General features: G+C 32.2%; 3 protein-coding genes and 1 non-coding gene across 8 annotated transcripts; 3 read left to right on the forward strand and 1 right to left on the reverse strand.

Moving 5' to 3' along the window:
• LOC109345559 (chitinase-like protein 2) lies at nucleotides 47-20480 on the forward strand. 5 transcript variants are annotated; one of them, XM_019584635.1, is made up of 6 exons: nucleotides 48-492; nucleotides 901-1060; nucleotides 1513-1933; nucleotides 6258-6261; nucleotides 7492-7495; nucleotides 16710-16723. In XM_019584635.1, exons 1-3 carry the CDS (start codon nucleotides 117-119, stop codon nucleotides 1931-1933), a joined length of 957 nt encoding a protein of 318 aa, XP_019440180.1. In that variant the 5' UTR covers nucleotides 48-116; the 3' UTR covers nucleotides 6258-6261; nucleotides 7492-7495; nucleotides 16710-16723. The 5 variants fall into 5 exon arrangements, with proteins under 5 accessions (XP_019440177.1, XP_019440180.1, XP_019440179.1 ...); XM_019584634.1 differs by lacking the exons at nucleotides 7492-7495; nucleotides 16710-16723 and adding an exon at nucleotides 20469-20480; XM_019584636.1 differs by lacking the exons at nucleotides 7492-7495; nucleotides 16710-16723 and adding an exon at nucleotides 17800-17809.
• Nucleotides 6527-6598, reverse strand: TRNAP-UGG. Its single transcript has one exon. It is a non-coding gene; the product is annotated as a tRNA-Pro (tRNA).
• LOC109345558 (importin subunit alpha-2-like) lies at nucleotides 6701-10735 on the forward strand. The gene is made up of 10 exons (XM_019584631.1): nucleotides 6701-7001; nucleotides 7165-7261; nucleotides 7348-7439; nucleotides 7538-7669; nucleotides 7759-7944; nucleotides 8057-8220; nucleotides 8320-8398; nucleotides 8929-9057; nucleotides 9694-9821; nucleotides 9903-10735. The coding sequence occupies exons 1-10, from the start codon at nucleotides 6786-6788 to the stop codon at nucleotides 10273-10275; spliced, it is 1596 nt and encodes a 531-aa protein (XP_019440176.1). The 5' UTR covers nucleotides 6701-6785; the 3' UTR covers nucleotides 10276-10735.
• Nucleotides 14808-15995, forward strand: LOC109345561 (GATA transcription factor 15-like). The gene is made up of 3 exons (XM_019584638.1): nucleotides 14808-15178; nucleotides 15271-15384; nucleotides 15504-15995. Exons 1-3 carry the CDS (start codon nucleotides 15158-15160, stop codon nucleotides 15753-15755), a joined length of 387 nt encoding a protein of 128 aa, XP_019440183.1. The 5' UTR covers nucleotides 14808-15157; the 3' UTR covers nucleotides 15756-15995.

Genomic DNA, 21398 nt, shown 5'->3' on the forward strand with positions numbered 1-21398 from the left:
ACACTCACTTTCCATCCCTTTCACTCCACACTAGAAAACTCTCTACAATCTTCCTTTTAAATCCACACCTAACATACCACATAGCAGGACTCAAGGGAAAAAGAAAAGAACAAAAGATGAATCAAACATTGGTTTTTGTTCTGTGTATTGCAGCAATATTAGTGAGTGTTGTGAATGCACAATCAGCAGTGAAGCCATTGGTTAAGATTGTGAAGGGTAAGAAGTTATGTGACAAAGGGTGGGAATGCAAAGGATTCTCTGCTTATTGTTGCAATGAGACTATTTCTGACTACTTTGATACCTATCAATTTGAGAATTTGTTCTCAAAACGTAATGCACCAGTGGCACATGCTACTGGATTCTGGGACTACCGATCTTTTATCACAGCTGCAGCAGAATACCAGCCTCATGGATTCGGCACCACCGGAAACAAGACCACTGGGATGAAGGAAGTTGCTGCTTTCCTTGGCCATGTTGGTAGCAAGACTTCTTGTAAGTCACAATTTAAATATGTGATATTGCTCTAAACTAAGTTTCGTATCGTCTGCCACATATTTCAACTAGGAATGATTCTCGATACATGTCGCATTGATATCTCAAAGTAGTCGTTGCAGCGATATTAGATACTAAAACATGAGATACTCTTAAATGGTTTTTCATCTATATGTATTTCAATTGTTTTTATGATATTGTGTCTTGTTGGTGTTCTGCATCTATATCCATGCTTACTAGTTTAGTTAATATGATACATTTTGAGGCATATGCATGTAGATTCTTTGAATAGTTAGTTATATTCAGGAATTGGTGAATTGGTATTTCAAATATTGTAGCTAGAGTATAACAATTATAGATCACAATATTAAAGAATTATAGTAACAAATTGTTGAGATAATATTTCAGGTGGTTATGGTGTGGCTACAGGGGGACCCTTTGCTTGGGGCTTATGCTACAATAAGGAATTGAGTCCTGATAAATACTACTGTGATGACTATTACAAATTAACTTATCCATGTTCTCCTGGTGCAGCATACTATGGCCGTGGTGCCATACCAATTTATTGGTATTCATATTTTTAGATTTCTTGACTAACTTAATTATCCATGAGCGACACTTGTTGGGAGGGACAATCACATATCTCGAAAGAAATTAGTTCCGGATAACATATCACTATTTGCTTATTTCTAGCTGCAATTAAATAACTTATCATGAAATTTTCACTGATTTGCTAAGAAAGAAACGAATGCTTTATGCAACTCTCTACTTATGTGTAAATATTTTGAGGAGAACATATTTCTTTTCCTGATGATAATTTTTTATTTTTTGTGCAAAGATATGACCAATTTTTTACAGAATATTAGAACATAACTATTTAACAATTCATGATCAAAATCCTTGTATAGAGAGAAGAAAGAGTAAATAACCAAAAACCAATTTAACTTCAAATTAAGACTTAAGGTACTAACCATATTCTAAAAAAATGTAATTTTTAATATCTTGATGCATCCAAAACAGGAACTACAATTATGGAAAAACTGGTGAAGCCTTGAAGGTAGATCTACTGAACCATCCAGAATACATAGAACAAAATGCAACATTGGCATTCCAAGCAGCAATTTGGAAATGGATGACCCCACCAGAGAAGCACATACCTTCAGCACATGATGTTTTTGTTGGAAACTGGAAACCAACAAAGAATGACACTTTATCCAAAAGGGTCCCAGGATTTGGTGCCACTATTAATGTTCTCTATGGTGATCAAGTTTGTGGTCAAGGATCAGATAATGAGGCTATGAACAACATCATTTCTCACTATCTATATTACCTTGATCTAATGGGAGTTGGTAGAGAAGAAGCAGGGCCTAATGAAGTTCTTTCATGTGCTGAACATGCAGCTTTTAAGCCTTCTGGAACACCATCTTCTTCCACAACTTGAGTAGAGAACATTTCAACTATTTTTGCTTTCTAATGAGAGTGAACATTCATATATAGTAAATGTATAAATTGGATATTCTTTACCTTCATGTATAAGTTGGATATATTCTTGGTACAATGTATGAATTGAATATATGATTTGTCTGAACATCTTTGTTTATATATGTGTTTGTTGTTTATTTGTATTAGATTTATGTAATATTTTACTATTATGTATATCTGTCTTTAATAAGTTAATAACTATAATAATTCATTTCTATTTATTATCTTTTATTAATTAAGTAGTGGTAGAGTTATAAAACATTCATTATTGTTGTCTTGATTTTTTTAAGAGATGGATAAATGAGAAGAAATCTACTTTATTATAAAAGAGTTAAGAACTAACTGGGTAATACAAAATTTCATTAAGATAATAAAGTTCTATTTATTATTGTCTAACACTTAAGTATGATTCTATGAGTATCTCCAAGTATTTTCTCTACAATAATTGGATTTAATATGTACGTAATGAGAGTATAAGTGTTTTTTTAATCAATCTATATTATTTTATAATATAGTTAACACTTTAAATAATTGTTTTAATGTATGTATTACCTTAAAATAACAATTAAAAATTAAATATTTCCAATGGGAAGATATAGAAGCATTTGCTTAGGGCAAAAGCAAAGGAGATGGGTCCTATCAAGATAAGCAAGTTGTAACTTGTAAGTAACCATGTTACATTGATAATGAATAAATTCTTGCCTAGTTGGTGCTATGTAACACTTGTGATTAGGATTGTTGTTAATGTTGTTTTACCTATACTAAAAACCTTTTAATCATTTTAGACTGCATTAACACCTTCTCCAAAATTATCTTCACCTTTCAGTGAATTGGCCCACAAATAAAAAGAATAAAGCTTTATAACAGTATTGATTAGTTGTTCTTTGGTTTTTAATTTTACTCTACAAATATAAAGAAAAGAATCCACTATCCAAAAATTAAGTGGGTTACTCTCACATTCAAAGTATGACATTATATATTTATCATTCTTTCCTTTAATCTAGAACCATTATTTCACAGTATTTGCTAAGAAGTCATCTCATAAGAATCGAAAATAACTCCATTTCTTACTAGCCACAGACCAAACTGAGGAAATCTAAATAATGTTAGTAATATGTCTTAATCTTGCTTTTTGTGTCGTTTTCTTTTTATATTTACCTTCCTAAGTTATGGCATATAATATAGTTAATTGATTTATATATAGCATCTACCATGCTAATGGGAACCAAACTACGTGTTACACTATATGTCTACTTTTTATTATTTGATTAATGTTATGTTTTTAATATCTATATCTTGACTCTCATATATTTTAGATATAAGGTTATCTATTTATTGCTCAATAGAAACATGTCCAACTAATATATCAAATTAAATATATATAGTTGTCGTTATAAGCTTGATATAGCAAGTGGTTCAACTCATCGACGTGGAAACCAAATCATGTAACCTTCTTTCTCTTAAAATATGTTACCCCTCTCTATATAAACATACTCCAATCTCCATCAATCTCATGATTCACATATAATTACCATGACTTGTTGCAAATGCTTGAGCTTAGTGGCTATTGCATTAGTTATTTGGAATGTTATTAAAACTGTATCGGTTATCAAACCAATCAAAATATTGATATAGTGGTATAGTAGTTCAACCCGTGGTTCAATAATTAAATTATATGCCGGTTAAACTGGACATGTCTGCTTATATTTTATATATGTAAACCTATAACAAAAAAAATTCAAATAGGTAAATATTCAAATTTATAATTCATATTCATAATTAACTTCAAAATTACATTAAACAAACAACCTTAAGTCTTTAACAAGTTCAATGTCTAAAGTGAAAAACACATATCAATCCAAAAGGCATAAATTGGATTGCACAGTATATGAAAACGCATACATTGGATCGCACAGTATATTAGATTGCACAGTACATGAAAGGCATAAATTGGATTGTACAAAAAGTTCATAGAACCACGGTTCTTTGGACACAATAAGTTTCCATAGTCTAACTAATATTTTGATTCTTTACACACAATAATTTCAATCTTTGAAACACTTACAGAACCACGATTGCACAATAAAACAGTAAAGCAAAATAAAATCTTAGTTCATAAAACCACAATTGCACAATTTTCCCCTCCTAAATTAGTAAATTAGGGTTTTCTCCCAAAATGAGTAAGAATGCAATGTTACCTCAAAATCTTTTGGTCTGGAACAAGAAGAGGAGAATCACAAAACCAAGTGGAAGAGAAAAGGAATGAACAAAACCAGTGGAAGGGATTGGAACCGAGATGATGCACGAGTGGAAGTCTAAAACTAGAAAAGAAGTGAAGAAAGTAGAAAGGTTGAAGAAGTGAAGAAAGGAAGAAAAGTTGAAGAAGTGAAGAAAGGAAGAAAGGTTGAAGAAGGGTGTAGATGAACCGTGTATAAATGAAGGAGAAAAATTAAAACCCCTTACCTTAAACGACGTCGCGTAGGGTGTTGGTTTTTTAAAAAAAATTATTTCTTTAAACCGGCCGGTTTAGTCAAATTCCGGCCGATTCACCGGTTTTGGCGAAATTCAGTCGGCTTTCACCGGCTTTGATGCTTGACCGGTACAACAACCATACCGTATTGGTTAGGGGTACGATTCACCAGTTTTCCAATTGAACCGGTCAGTACGGTACGGTTTTTATATCATTGCCATTGGAGACACCAATAGATACAGGATATATGCATCCTTCTTCCTTCTTGTTATCCACTTGACAAATACATGCATAATAACATATTGTCTTTGGAATTATACAAGCACTAGGTTATAACATTATATACAATGAATACATTCACAAGCCAAATGAGTCAATAGCCTTTATATGAGTATAAAATCCACTTATCATGTTTCTCTTCCATCTATTCCCTTAAAAAATAAGATAGTTAATGATCATGCATCAAATTATAAAAATGAATTCCCACTTGATTCCGAATTATATTTTTCCATATTTTTGTTTTTTATTTGCTTGATTCTCATCCAAATAAAAATAAAATTGTTGAGTCTATTGAACAAAAAATGAACAGGGAAGAAAGATTATGCTGAAAAAATATATTGATATTTGACATGCATTTCTATTGGAATACAAGAAATCTAACAACCATGGCACTTTATATGGTTTATAAAATTGGGATGAACAGTTGAAAATTTACAAATTTAGTTTTGTCACCTACCAGTGGGTAAAAGAAGGTACATTATGCCAATATTTTTCACAAGTGGTGTCAACCAACTTATAACTTATAAGAAAGTTTAATATAAATATAAGCATCAGTACACCATTGAGCAAAAGTGTAAGAATAAGATCCCAATTTTTTTGAGAACCAAACCCAAGATCTAATTTGAATCAAGTCCATGATGTGGATATAACTAGTCTTGTCCCCTCTGAATGGACCATATAACAGCAAACCACAACATTCTTCACATAGATTTCCCTTTATTAATCTTATAAAGGGAATCATGAAGCTGAAGCGCTCCCACAATCGAAATTGACACATTATAATGAAGTTGAAGCCAAGAATAAAAACATTTCCACACGTTGGCGACAAAGGGACAAGATAAGAATAAATGGCCAATATGTTTATCATGCAGAAGACACAACGCACACTTCACATCATCCACCCCAATAATATTTCTCTTATGTAGCTCAGTTTTGGTTGGCTATCATTGCTCTAATAATTTTCCATATTAAACATCAAACCTTTGAGAGAGCACAATTAATCCAGCATAAGTGAAGAATATTACCTGGATTCGTCACAACTGAATTCAATTGCACCATGTAAGCAGTTTTCACCACATAGCTCCCCGATTTATCAAGATTCCATCTTCATCTATCACCAACACCCTAGTGCAAGAATGGTTTTGAATAAGATCATAAAGGTATCTCACAAGATCTTCCTCCTAGTGAAATAAATTTCTTCTCCACTGAATTTTCCAAGACCACTCCCCATTTGTCCAAGTCCCACATTGCGCAACCCTAGCCTCCTACTCCAATTTCCCACCAAATATTAGTTACGGTTAGTGAGGCATAAACACAATCATATATGATTTTTAGGTTTGATTATGTTTAGTGAAGCATGAAAATATATAAAGTAAAGTCTTAATCATTTATATGGTGGGATCTGTAAGAGTCTATGTGACATTTAGAATATGTTAAATATGGAATTTTATGCATTGGTCTTAGGCTCTTAGCACTATAATCCAAATTAAAATATAGAATAAACAACTTATAGATGAATATATCATTAGGCTAGGCTTGTAAGTTAAATGCACTTATCTTGCAAGACAATGTACTCTATCATGGAATCAACTCTACACTAGTGATAGTCAACCGTCGAAAAAAACTTTACACGTGCCACTTCCTCAAAAACAGATTCTGGGTTTTTTTATATTCATGAAGGTCCTACAAATTCTTTCTATACTATTGTAAAATTAACACTAAAGAATTCCTAAAAAATGTAGCTCATAATATATATATATATATATAATTGAAAATGATGAGTGTGATATAAAATAAATAAAAGGGGCATTCCGAGAATCGAACTCGGGACCTCTCGCACCCAAAGCGAGAATCATACCACTAGACCAAATGCCCTCATGTTTATATTATCCTATTATTATAAGACTAGTAAAATATCATTAAACATTTGAAACGACACCGTATCACACATATCTTCACTCACTTTACTTCACCTTCAAAAATTCAAATCACCCTCCCTTAATTCTCATTTCTCAATCCAAATTCTAGGGTTTTTCAATTTCCTTCTATCCATCTCAAAACGATGTCGCTTAGGCCCAATGCCAGGACTGAGGGACGCCGCAACCGCTACAAGGTGGCCGTAGACGCCGATGAGGGTCGCCGGAGGAGGGAGGATAACATGATGGAGATTCGAAAGAACAAGCGCGAAGAGAGCCTCCAGAAGAAGCGTCGCGAAGGTCTCCAACCTCAGCTCCAGTTCCAAACTCCTCTTCAAGCTTCCACCATTGTTGACAAAAAGGTAAAACCATCGCCAAATTAGGTTTCGATTGTGATATGTCTATTTCGGATTTTCGTGAATTTCGATGTTTGATTGTTTAGTAGTGACTCAATTTTTCAATCCCCTATGGTTAGTTAGTTGCAAAAACGGTTTGACGGTTATCGCTGTTTGTTGTTTATTACAGTTAGAGAGTCTTCCTGCGATGATTGCTGGGGTCTGGTCTGAAGATAACACTCAGCAACTAGAAGCAACTACGCAATTTCGGAAGCTTCTTTCAATTGGTAACTGTTAATGTTGTTAAATCACTGTGTGCCACTTAGTCTGTGTTAACAGTATAATCATTGTCCCGGTCCTGTGTCTTCTACAGAGCGCAGCCCTCCAATTGAGGAAGTTATTCAATCTGGTGTTGTGCCGCGTTTTGTTCAGTTTCTCGGTAGGGAGGATTTCCCTCAAATTCAGGTTTGAATTTTGCTCGCATTGAGACTTGTGTCTCCTGTAGTTGATCGTTGAGTTCTGTTGTGTTTTCGGTTATTTATGTGACCTGTTGTTTGTTATAGTTTGAGGCTGCATGGGCTCTCACAAACATAGCATCTGGAACTTCTGAGAACACTAAGGTAGTGATTGATCACGGAGCAGTCCCAATATTTGTCAAGCTACTTAGTTCACCCAGTGATGATGTTCGGGAGCAGGTATGCTCATCATAGGATGTGGGTAGCACATGCATTTCTTTCTTTAAAAATGGATAATTTCTGAACTCCTTTGAACACTTAAATATTAGGCGGTGTGGGCATTGGGAAATGTTGCTGGTGACTCCCCTAGGTGCCGTGATCTTGTTCTCGGCCATGGTGCCTTGATCCCACTATTATCTCAGTTGAATGAGCATTCAAAACTTTCAATGCTGAGAAATGCCACATGGACTCTGTCAAATTTTTGCAGGGGCAAGCCTCAACCTCCATTTGAACAGGTAATTTCTTTATTTTTTATATCTTTATTGGTTAATTGGTTGTGAAATCAAACTTGTTAGATACCTCGTACCTCGATAGGCATATTCTTAATGCTACAATTTTGATGAACAGGTGAGGCCAGCACTTCCAGCTCTTGAGCGTTTGGTTCATTCCAATGATGAAGAGGTTATAACAGACGCGTGCTGGGCACTATCATATCTTTCTGATGGAACAAATGACAAAATCCAAGCAGTTATTGAGGCAGGTGTATGTACCCGATTGGTGGAGCTCCTTCTGTGAGTATCAATTCTAATATACCTGGTCATGCTAGGTTCTCATTTTCAATTGTTTATTTTCTTAGCCCTAAATGTGTATGCATGTTTTTAACTTTTAAGGCATCCGTCTCCTTCAGTGCTGATTCCTGCTCTTCGCACAGTGGGAAATATTGTGACTGGAGACGATATGCAGACTCAGGTAATGACTTGAAACATTTGTAGTAATTACTTGTTACCAGATGTATCTATATCAATTCAAGTTTTGTCAAGTAATAAAAATTCGTTACTAATCTTTTCAGAAACTGATTAACTATTTTAAGTAATTACATCTCAAATTGTTGATAGGTTAATTTTGCGTGTCTAATGTGACCATGTAGGGAACACACTGATACTTGTTGTTGGCTTGTTGTAGTTGAATATTTACAAAAATTAAAATTAATGCGTAACTTTGTTTGATTTGGATTGCAATTGGTTAAACATAGATCTATTTTTTGAGGGGGTTGGGGCATAAATGGAGAAGTCTGTGAAGTCAGAACTGATACATGACCATTGATAGTCATCATCCACAAAAGAATTCAATGTTCCTGTTTCTTATATGGCTTTAAACACTTGCACTTTTTAGTATGCTGCTATACTTATTATCATGTATCTAGTGTCTGGTTCCCTTACTATTGTGGTTGTATCACTCGTGCAAGAATTTCCTAATATTAGTGGAATTCTTTTTATCAGGCTATTATCAATCACGGTGCACTTCCATGCCTTTTGAATCTGTTGACACATAATCATAAGAAAAGCATCAAGAAAGAAGGTTGCTGGACTATATCAAACATTACAGCTGGAAACAAAGAACAAATACAGGCAAGCCAGTCAATTCAATTATTTGATACTCAATTCATGTTATATCATGTGCTTTGTTTTGGTATGTGCATATCATATTGAATTTTCTCAGTGGAGATATTATACTTAAGAGTGTGTCCCAACTCCCAACTCTCTTATTTCTTTTGGGCTTAGCTGTTCCTGTTTCTTTGCTCTTGCAATTTGGGAAGCTACATGTAATTTAACATGGAGATGTGTTGCAGTAATTTCCAACTATAATTTGTTTAGTTCTCAGGTCACACCAATACCCTTTACAGGAGAGATTGATTTATTCTCAACCCTAACCCCAAGAATACATTTTTTTTAATAGCAAAAAAGTGAGGGAATGTACTGTGAATGCCAGAGATCTTTAACATTGTTACTGTCTCTTTTCATAAGAACAAGAGTTGGAGTACAAGGCTAATGTAAGCCGTTTGGAAGTTTGGCTCATCAGCTGGGCCAGCTGAAACTTAATGATAAATAGTTTAATTATAAATGTTTGCAAGCACTTCACGGAAGTGAATATTCTGTCTAGCTGGAAACAGGGCATTAATATTTCTTTTTCAGACCTCGAGACTTCTAAGAGATTCAGTTGGCTTATTCATTGAAGAAGCTTTCCTTTATACAATTGATTTGTAGGTTGTTATTGAAGCTGGTCTGATTGCTCCCCTTGTCAATCTTCTTCAAAATGCTGAGTTCGACATTAAAAAAGAAGCTGCTTGGGCAATCTCAAATGCTACATCTGGTGGTACTCATGAGCAGATCAAGTATGTCATCTTTTTTTATTGTGCTTCATAACTCCTCACATTGTGAATTGACCATAATGACTCATCTTCTGTGGTTATCAGGTATTTGGTCAGCCAAGGTTGCATTAAGCCTCTCTGTGATCTGCTTGTTTGCCCTGACCCAAGAATTGTCACTGTCTGTTTAGAAGGCCTGGAGAATATTCTGAAGGTTGGGGAATCTGAGAAGAGCTTGGGTAACACTGGAGATGCCAACTTGTATGCTCAGATGATAGATGATGCTGAGGGATTGGAGAAAATTGAAAATTTGCAGAGTCATGACAACAATGAAATATATGAGAAGGCTGTTAAAATTCTTGAAACATACTGGTTGGAAGATGAGGAAGAGACACTACCATCAGGAGATAATGCTCAAGGTGGTTTCAATTTTGGAAGCAATGAGCTTCCAGTACCATCTGGTGGATTCAACTTCAGTTGAAGACCCCTTTTCCGATAATTGTAGGTTTTTGGTTGGACGGAGCATGGGGTTATGCTAGGATGGCCGGTGGAGTTTAGTCATGGCGCGAGGGAAGGAGGGTTGGGCCCTTGCTTGTCACGGTGTCTGGTTTCAGTCAGGTCTTGTGTCTGGTTTTTGAGGTGTAGGGGTGAGTGAGTTTATACCAAGTGAGTTTATACCATGTCCAAATAAGAGAGGTATGTTTTATTGGGTATTGGGTTCAACAGCAGCATAATGACCTTGTCAGTAGTCTATGTTGTATGAGAAATATATATATATATATATATATAGGTTCTATGTTGCAGTAGTAAGGACCCGTGATATGTGGTAATGGGGTTTTTAATGAATGAATGTGGCTTCAGTAATTTTTTTTTATTGTGTCATATTTGTATTGGATTTATACTGAGTCAGTACTTGAAAGAATCAATGCTGTTCTCTGGGCTTACATGTTTCAGTTACTTTAAACTATAAAGGTTTTTTCTGTTTAAATTTTGAATCCATTATGTCATCTTAAAAATTAAAGATTATCAAATATATAGCATTTATTTATGAAAGCATTAATTTATAATATAAAATCCGTTGAAGAAAAAATTATGTTATTAAAATATCATTGATACTTATCGATGACATAATATAAAAGGTAGTAAAAAATAATTAACATATCAAATAGTTCCTTTACATTCTAATTATCAATGACATAATATAAAAATGAGTGGTCTTTGGGCATAAGATTTTCGCTTAGTAGGGTTTAGAGAAAGTAGATGTATGTGCTTACGTCATAAGTGAAGAAACTATTTTTAGAATTTGAACATGTAGAGAAATGTCATACAATTTTGTCAAGCTTACCCTCCATGTTCATTGAATTGGACATATATATTTATATTTAATAGATTAAGTCTCATTATGGTGAAACAATATTTCTACTTCAAAATTAATTTTATTGAATTGACATATAAATTTAATGCTAAAATGTATGATGAAATAAAATCTTATGAATTATAAATTTATATTAAATTATAATTTGGTCATCTATAAATTTCCAACATAAAATATACTTAAATCTGTTGCAAATTATACATATTGTCTAGTATTTAGCGTTATACATTCATCATGCTTTAAACATTACATTCACATATATTTTTTAAACATTATACTCACCTCGTCTAAGGGAAGGCCATGTGATGATATTCACCTTCCTCACATAGATATCCTATAAAATATATGCATAAGTGGTAATTTTTGTTGGTGTAAAAAATAAAAATATATTCTCATTAGTTTCAATATAATTTCCTCTAAAATTAATGATTACATTGAATTATAATATTGAAAATGCAGAGTTTCCAATTGTAGAGTAATTTGTTTCTTATTTGATAAAAATAAGTTATGCGTTTCTGTTTGATATTGGATTTATTTCTTTTGTTAAAAAAATTTTGTTACAAATATTACTCTTTAACTCTTTTAATGAAAATTTCCCAACAAGAATGCAAAATTATAATATGGAAAATGATACTACAATTTAATATGTATAATTGACTATATAGTAGTGCCATTGAAATTTGGTTACCTTAGAATAGAAAAGTGGAAATTTAGTTAAATATTACTAAATAATGCCATGACATTTAAAGTGTTAGTCAATGTGATAAATAGATAAAATAGTTTTCAAAAATAAATTCAAAGTATTAATTGTTTCTCTCTCGATAAATTCAAAAATATGTCTTTTGGGGCAGGATAAAATATCCCTAGGTCAAGAATTATAAGAAAGGTTGTTGAATCCCATTCCGTTTTCCTCATTCATATCTTCCCTCATATAGATGTATATATATTGGATTGTAGTAAAGTTGTTATTCCAAAATAAATATAATAATTAAATAAAGGTAAGTTAATGAGTATGAGTAATTTATTTATTTTGGAAGCCCTATTAAAAATGAGCACTATGCTATGTACTTGTTTGCTTCCATAAATTTCTTCATCCTCCAAGTAAGCTTGCTATGATAATTGTTAGTGGATGTTTTTGGCCTCATTATTCATGTTTTTTCAATTTCATTGTAATTTATTTTCTTTGTAGGGATTTTGCCCTCTTTTCTTAAGTGTTCTTTAGGACAATGGTTACAATAACTAAAAGGTGTCCCATAGTTAATAAAATAGCACTTGGTCAACCAAATAGATAATGAAAATCAATGAAAACATAATTTTTCCAACTCTAATATTTTCCTACACCATTGGTAATTAAATTTCCATGTTTTTAAATAAAAAAATAATGACCAAATAAGAACAAGGTTGAAACCCAAAACAACATTTTGGTTTACCTTATGAAGAGAGAGGAATAAAGACATATTTGTGACTCCTCTAACATGCATTTTCGATAAAGAGTATCAATATAATCTATTGAATAAGCCGATCAAATGAGAACAAGGTTAAAGGGCATCAATAATTTTTTCTTATCTTTCTTCTAACTCCATCACATAACCATTCACACCCTTTAATTTTCCTATTTTACCATTCTATCTCTTTTTGCTTACAAATTCCTATACCACTAACAATTTGCACTTTTTTACATACAAAAAATTGATGACCAAATGAGAATAATGTTGAAACCCACAAGTAAAATCTTTATTGACCTTATGGAGAGGAACATAGACATGTGTATGATTCCTCCAAAGTATATTTTGGTAAAAATGAGAGCATGAGTCTAGACCATTGAATATGATGGATACTTGAGATCATTATAGCTCCACCAAAATTTGATCTAGATTCGTATACTTTCCACTTTGTGTGGCAATGGGTATGAGTCTGGGTAGTGCATTACCAGGATCCATGTTAATACTAACTGGATCTGCTACTTGCGGTTCTTTGGGTACTCAGAGGAACTACGTCTACTTACAAATTCAAAAATATTAAAAATAATTATGTATTTGTTTCCAACAATCTTACATGTTATTTAATCAATTAACAAGAGAAAAAATTATAAAAAATAATTTAAAGTTTTAAGCCTAATTTAAATTGTTTATTAAACATAACTTATTTTACTCAAACAAACATAAAAAACAAAGTCATTACTTTAAGATTAATTATGATGTAAAATTGATTTAGTAAGAATAAATTAAGCAACATAATATTATATTACACATATGAATTAATAGCATAAGATCATATCACACTCCTTAACAATATAACATCATTGCTTAACAATATACCAACCATATTTATGATTTACTATGATATTACAATGATGTATTAACAATGTAAAATTACAATTATGTATTAACATGATATTACAATAATATTGCTATATATATATATGAAGGAATAACAAATCTGGGCACAGCGGGTCTAGGTATCTCATTAGTCGGACCACCAACCAATAGCGGGTCATAAAATCTTGGGTTTAAATTACGGACAAAGATCTGTTGTCCCAAACCATGTCCCAAATCTTGTTCCAAACCAATTATATTATGCCACGCCAATTAAAAAAAAAAATTCATAACTTTATCAATTTTATTTTATTGCGATTGGTTAGAAACATGGTTAGGGACAGGGTTAGGGACATCACATCCTCATCCTTAAATTACATGGGTCCGAATACCCATTCTCATCCCTATTTGCAATGCAATCTACATTTTAGAGGAAATGTAGGTGACACAAGATATGATGTCTTATATAGTGTCACAAAGCATATCCCAAGCCAATAATATTGAAGCAAAACTAAAAATAATAATAAATATTTAATTTTTTTAATAAACGTGGTATATTTTCATTACTCCAAGACATAGTTTGAGGTATGATTTATAACAACAAATCCTTATCCGAATAATAGTAGTATATTATATCCCCTGAAAATTGGGAGCACATCTGTTGTCTCATAAAGTGTGTCACTTCATGTGTACTGCATGTAATTGGTTGAAAAAATAAATTTAAATAAAAAATTTAATAATTAATTATTTTTCTGATCAATCACAAACAATAGCACATTGAATGATACACTTTTATGGGACATCAGATGTCCACCCCTAAAAATTGTAGCTACACAAACCCAAATCACATCACACCATAGTGATTGGGACAAGATTGGAAACGCCAATTTGAGACATGTAATCCCTATCCACTAAGATAATTGTAATGGCATGGTTTATGATTGAACTATCACGAAAACAATCATCTTAAAGAAACAAAAATCACATACAACCCCACCTCAACCCCCACACCATTTACTTATCACATTTTTTTGAGTTGAGTGGGGTTTTGTAACAAAAAAATAAACGCATCCTCGTCATTTTCATCGTTTAACAAAATAACCTAGGTTAGGGATTTCTGCCCTTATATCTGCGCTAACAAATAGTGTCCCCAACTCTATTCTAGACCAATAAAAATATGTTATATCAATTAAAAAATTAAATTTAATTATTTTTTTCTATTTTTGTTTCAATATTATTGATCCAAAAAATGGTTTGGGACATAATTTGGGACAACTGTTTCCACAAAAAAGGTCATATCTTTTGTATCTTTGTTGAGGCTGATGTTAGTGTCAGTTTCATTTCTTGTACACATTCTCTTCTCTCTCATCTCTCACTGCATGCCAGTTTCCTTAAATTGTGATGCTTTCTCTTTTGTTCTCTTCATTACGTTCATTCACCCTTCTCTCTCACGCTCTTCTCATTCTTATCCTCACATTAGAATTTGACTTTAACTCTTTCCTAATCTTATATATCTTCTCTCTTCTCTCTTTTTCCTCCACCGACATCTTAAGAGAAAACCCTAATCTCTTTCTTTTACTTTCAGCTCAATTTCATTTTCTGGTATTTCTTTTTGATCAAGAGGCAATACCCAATTCCCCAAATCCATTTCTTTCATCTAGGTTGTAGTGAAAATGCAAGGTTCTCGCGTCCAAGTGAGTGATCACATGTTTTTTTTTTTTAATTTGATTTATCACCCACCACCTTTGATTTCAAAATGATTTTAACATTTTTTGGTGTGATGCAGCGACCAAGAGTTGCAGAAGTTCAGAGATGGAACGTTGTGCAACCACAGAGAAGGTGTTTGGAGTGTGGAGCTACTAGTACCCCTCTCTGGAGAAGTGGTCCAAGCGGGATGAATGTGAATGAACTCATTGATCCGAATATAAAATCTTTATTTAGGATTTGATCGATAAATCTTTGTTATATACATGTGAGTTCTAAAACTTTGTTCTGATGTTATTATGACTTTTGATGCAGACACTTTGTAACGCTTGTGGGCTAAGATTTAAGAACAAATCAAAAGCTAAGGATCCAAACAAGAAGATCAACAACAATATCATCAAGAAGGGAAAAAGAAGGACTAAGAATGGCAATGGGGTTAACTTGGAGAAGAAATTGATGGGTTTGGTGAACCAGGTTTTCAGTCATAGACCACCAAAGGAGAGGCGTTGGAAGAGGCTTACCGAAGAGGAACAAGTTGCGGTGCTTCTAATGTCTTTGAATGCTTAAATCTTAATCTCTTTTAAGAGAAAATGGGAAAAGATATGGTCAAGATTGTTAAGTGTATCTTCATTTTCTTTATCGTTTCTGAGTAATGAATTTCCTTTTTGATAAGTTCGTGGATATAACTCAACTAGTTTTGGGTTTAATTCACAAACAGATATTTGGCATTATGAATCTATAGTTAAGAGTTTTAAGAGATTATTAGTTATCAACTTTGTAATATAATAGCCAGCCCTATATTTTCTATTGTCCACCAAACTTTATATATTTCCATTTTCACAATATTTCAGCGTTGCGAGAATTGCAGGAGAGGATTAGATAGAGAATGAATCCTGCAAAGAAAATTAATTAATATTCAGATTTGTTTATCTTTTATCTCCCTAATGATGTTTTTTTAACAAAAAAATGGCGACAACGTAATTCATGTACTGTATTACAAAGCAATATTTTGCACTTTGAGATGGTATGAAAATAGATAGAAAAATAAAAGGATAGGAAAAACATGCACCCAAATATTTCAATAATGTTCATTTCATGTTAGATGTGAAGTCCACACCTATTCACATAAGATAATTGCTCACTCCTGCAAGGGACACATTATGCATTATTCTCATCAGATAAATGTTCACTCAATCAAGAGTATTTCTATCATATTATCATCACAATATATCTTGAATTGGAGTGGCATAAAAATGGTCTAATGAAACTTATGTGATTGTAAAGGTTATGAATATTTAAATGAGTGATGAATTGTAAGTTGCAACAGTTTCTGACAAAGTTTCCAACAACAAAACTGAGATGTCATAATTCAAATATGAACTCGAGGATTGGTTTAACATAGTTACAAACTTAGTTGGACGAAGACAACTCTCGAGTCCAATGGTGTTGTCTTGTGGCATGTCAGGTAAAGCTCAATGTCAACATGAGTTGTAATTTGGATATTGACTCTATTAACGATAGTGATTGGTGATCATGAAGACATTCCTTTATCGGGTTTTTCAGGGTTCTTTGGGAGGGGCATACCCATCTTAGCAGAATTCGAAGCTATATAGGAGGGATTGGCATTGGCTAATTGGAACAAGGGACTTTGACATGTTATCCTAGAAAGTGATGATTTTGAAGCTTTGCATATTATTACACAATGTATTGATATTTGGGTACAACACTTTTCCTTGGTTGTCAATAGTATTGGTGCTTGGATATAGAGGCGAATATGGTGGCTGAATTTTTGGCAAAGCTTAATTCACAATCATATGAGGAGCTCATTATGTGGAATACAACACCATTAGGAGTTCATAGTACCATTGATTTGGATAATAATCTTGTGTCTTAGTCTTACTTTTAATTTTCTGTTGTGCAAAAAAAATTGGATACCTTTGCAATGATAAGTTGCACAACACAAAGTTATTGAGAAATTGTCTCTTAGATAATGCAATAACTTTAATGATAAGGTTTAGTCAAGTGATAATTAATTAAAAATTTGTTTGAAAGTATCTATGACAAGTAAAGTTAGGCTGCCAAGTAAAAAATATGTGTTTCCCTTTCTGCTCGGATTTAATGTGCCAGGTTGAATTATTTCTTATTGGAAAATTAAAATTGGGCTAGTCATTTATTTGAGAATCTATGATAGATAATAGGTTAACATTAAGAAAGAAAATATTGGGGCTCTTTTCCAATATGAATTGAAATTCATAGTTCCCACTAGCTAGTTTTAGTTTTGACTTCAGAAAACATATATTCTTGTAAAGGGTCATTTAGAATTGAGATTTTCAGTTTGATTGTGACTATTTAAGCAAGACATTGTTCTAGAGTAACATTCCGCTAGATCCTTCCAAAAACCAAAATATTAAAAGTTTGTTCTAGAGAGTAACATTTGTCGGAAGAAATCACGTATCCAAAATGGATGAGTTCATGACCCTAAAGTGAGGATACCAGTACCAAAAATACAAAATGACAACTTTCCAACTCCAAATATTACATATGTTGTGGCTGAGGAGCATTGTCACCATAATGTTATCTTTTGAAAGAAAATAAATAAAATGTGCTAAAGTTATTGATTGGGTTTGGGTATTGGATTTGATAAAAGTCACAACATGAAGTTCGTTGTTGGACATTAGTGATAATGTTATTACATGAAATCATGTAGGTGTGTTGCTTCATATTTTGTAGTTACTAGTGTATGATGGTTCGTATGTGTATATGGGTTTTTTAGTGCTCTTTGTATTGGTCTATAATTCAAACTTTAGCTTACATAGAAAATGAAAAAAAAAAAATAGGAACACTCAAGATAAAATTTCCTTGATCAGCTTAGGTGAACTAGTTATTCACTCAAAGTATGCAACTTTTTAAAAAAAAAATATAATAGTCCTTGAGTAAACTATAAGAACTGGTAGCTATCATATACAAGTTTCCCACTAGCATTATTTTTTTTAAACAAAATAGTTCTTAGTAAGAGATACATTTTAGTTTTCTTTTTAATTTTAACATTCTTTGTTTCTCTTCTAATACATTTGTAAGAGGGGAGCAACCCAATTCAGTTTGTTTAGATATTTATTTGTTACTTAATCAACTTCATGAAAATAGATTTTTTTGGAATCAAACAAACTCATAAATCTAATAAATATAATTAATTTGACTTTGCAACAAAAGCAACAATTTCTTTTATCTGAATATTTAAATTGTTTCTCTTCAATTGAAAACATTAGTCTCAGTAAAAAAATTAAAATTCAAAGGACAATAAAAAAGATTAGATATTGAAATAACCCTTTAAGTTAATTTGATTATATAAATTTAATATTGAAGTTATAAATTTATTATTAGTTTATGATTTCATTGATGGTGATGGCAGTACAGATGTAGTGTGTGTTTTATTCATTAAGCATTGGTTGGAAATAAGAAAAGGAAGATAAAGATAACAATAAGTAATAATTTCTATGTGACTTTTTGTTTTTCAGGCGTGGAATGAAGATATAAAATAAAATTAGGATTCACATTAACATTTGGCAACAGGATATAGAAAGATAGATTCAGGCACAGGCAAGGCTAAAGTATTGGGATTTGAGAATCAACAAATAGGAACATGAATTGAGAAATTCCAACTCAAGCACAAAAGTAAATAAGTTATTGTCATTCTTTTTACTTTCAAGAAGAAAAGATAAAAATATTACATTATATCATATTTATATTTTATTTTTATGTACTTCCTTCTCCTTAACAGGATATTGTGACCCAAGGACACAATGAAGGATATTACACTGTTTGGATCGGTGATTATTATTATTTTGTGAAATTGGATTGGTTTTAGAATAGGAATAACAATGAAATTAATACAGCTACAGAGGTATAGAGGAATACACACATATAGGAAAGAAGAAGAATTAAATTTAGATAGTTAAGTAATTTTTATATAAATAATTACATATTGTATGACATTAAATAATTACAAAATAAACTTTATCATTAAATAACCTAAATTTTCAACAAATGTTGATCTAATTATATAGATCCTCTAAGATCCCTACAATGATCAAAATGTTATGAGTTCGATTCATATAAATAATATTTGTTGAAAGGAACAATTACACACTCGAAAGTGGTTATTTTTTTGTGAAGAGATACACTTAATACTACCTAAAAAATAACGTCAATTAATAAAGTTAAAGATATAAATAAAGAGGAGGGATTCACCTACTTCAAAAGAAATTTTTTAAATTTACTCTTCATCATAATCATCAATTTTATGAACATCTAATAATTTAGATTTACTTACTAATTAAAACTATTGGATTTTTCCTAAAATTGATGATTGAGATGAAAATTAAATTTAAAAAATTTACTTTTAAAGTAAGCGAATTCACATTCTTAAATAAATGTGGCCTTAGGTAGCTAGCACGCCTTGGACGACTTGCTCAATGGCCTAAGGCCTCTCATGATTTTGAAAAGTTCTACCCCACTTATGCATTGTTATTAAATATTCTAAAATAATAATAAAAAATATGTACTAAAGAATGTAAGAATTTTTATATTATTATTATATTATATATCATTTATATTCAATTATAATTAAATATAAGTAATACAGATGAATAATTATTTACTATATAATTAATAACATAGTCTGTAAATAGATATTATACTCTTTCTAAAATACATTTTGTTAGTGTTCTTTTGTGATTGATCGAATAAGTGATCGGACTGGAGGTTTGGGCAAGGGTTCTTCGCTGGTATCTGACTATCTGAGTTAGGTTGACTTGGACAGCCGGTGAACGTACCTGAAAATGTTCTTCAACGATCAAGTCAGTTTGAGACTAGAGGTAGAGCTCAGGAGCAATACGTAAGAAGAAAGTAGAGAACAATAATGACAAATGATACTTCTTGTTGGGGACCTCACCTATTTATAATGGCTGAGGTGGATGACGCAGTTCTGGTGGGCACTATTGGCATGACCGACCACTCTGGTCTGTCGATGACTGTTTTTCCTGTGTCAAGTGATTTTGTAGGTCCGTACTTTGTGCATAGTTGATTTATAGCTTGTGGCAGGTCTAGTAGCTGTATTTTAGATATGTTCTTGTCGTGTTGGTAGGAAGGTAGGTGAAATTTGTAGGTAGCGTGAAAGTGCACTGTTGGCGACGTGTTAGGCCAGAATTGTCCCAATTCCAACCTAGTACATCCAACCAAAGGTGATAAGTCGATTCAAGCCCCTCAATTGGTCACGTCCAGTTCTTGGTAAGTTGAGAGAGACCAACCCAGGCAGCTGAGGTACGCAGATGACCGAAGTAAAACAGTTAGTTTTACACTTTCCACTTGTAGAAGTTATACTTAACCTACTCAACCCAAGTCAAGTTAGGAAGACCAACAAAAAAACAAAACTCTAGATGTGTATTTTTTTTCTATTTATAAGACTCAAACCAAAGCCTTATTTAAGTGAAACCAAAACCTTATGTAAATGAAATCACTCATTTGCAATAATAGAAGTTCGTATTCTAATATACTTTTGCTATAACTTGTTAGGTGAAACCAAAACTTTATTAAGGCATTTGATAATTTAAAATGCTTAAATTTTATAGATTAATTGTGTAATTATAGGATTTAGATTGAAAATAAAATTTTGTGTGAGTAATTTAAGACTGATATAAAAGCTTGCAAACAAACTCCAACCCCTTTGTAAAAGGAGCATTTTGTTTAGCATAGTATACTCAGGTTTTACAGTATATATATACACCAATAAATTTCACGTGCATTTATTACTAGAGAATAATGTATCTCCTTATATAAGGAGATAACTTATCTCCTTTAGCTAGTAAAAATGTGACATGTGTGTTATTTTGTTTATTTTTAAAAATATTTTTATAGAAAATGATGAAACATAACACATGTCATAATTTAACTGGCAGGAGGAGATAACTTATCTCCTTATACAAGGAGATACTCCATTCCCTTATTACTAACACGTTTACTATATGTTTGTGTTACTATTTTGGACATATTTTTTTTTATATGAACTAAGTAAATGCATATCTCGATCTAAGTAGGTACATTTTTTTTATTTTTTCAAACAACGTAGAACAAGTGTTATGGGATTTACAATTATTTTATTTTTTTTGAAATAATAGAGACCATAGTTTCAAAAGTCAAAACCAGGAAGGGACC

Source organism: Lupinus angustifolius, chromosome LG04 (genome assembly GCF_001865875.1).
Source record: "Lupinus angustifolius cultivar Tanjil chromosome LG04, LupAngTanjil_v1.0, whole genome shotgun sequence".
In the NCBI taxonomy this organism is placed as follows: domain Eukaryota; kingdom Viridiplantae; phylum Streptophyta; class Magnoliopsida; order Fabales; family Fabaceae; genus Lupinus; species Lupinus angustifolius.

Excerpts from the sequence above, each read along its gene's own strand:
- LOC109345559 (XM_019584632.1), top strand. The coding sequence starts at position 117 with ATGAATCAAACATTGGTTTTTGTTCTGTGTATTGCAGCAATATTAGTG. Across the intron at positions 493-900 it reads TGTTGGTAGCAAGACTTCTT|GTGGTTATGGTGTGGCTACA; the intron begins GTAAGTCACAAT and ends ATAATATTTCAG. Across the intron at positions 1,061-1,512 it reads GGTGCCATACCAATTTATTG|GAACTACAATTATGGAAAAA; the intron begins GTATTCATATTT and ends CATCCAAAACAG.
- LOC109345558 (XM_019584631.1), top strand. The coding sequence starts at position 6,786 with ATGTCGCTTAGGCCCAATGCCAGGACTGAGGGACGCCGCAACCGCTAC. Across the intron at positions 7,670-7,758 it reads GTGATGATGTTCGGGAGCAG|GCGGTGTGGGCATTGGGAAA; the intron begins GTATGCTCATCA and ends CTTAAATATTAG. Across the intron at positions 8,221-8,319 it reads CGATTGGTGGAGCTCCTTCT|GCATCCGTCTCCTTCAGTGC; the intron begins GTGAGTATCAAT and ends TTAACTTTTAAG.
- LOC109345561 (XM_019584638.1), top strand. The coding sequence starts at position 15,158 with ATGCAAGGTTCTCGCGTCCAA. Across the intron at positions 15,179-15,270 it reads TGCAAGGTTCTCGCGTCCAA|CGACCAAGAGTTGCAGAAGT; the intron begins GTGAGTGATCAC and ends GGTGTGATGCAG. Across the intron at positions 15,385-15,503 it reads GTGGTCCAAGCGGGATGAAT|ACACTTTGTAACGCTTGTGG; the intron begins GTGAATGAACTC and ends CTTTTGATGCAG.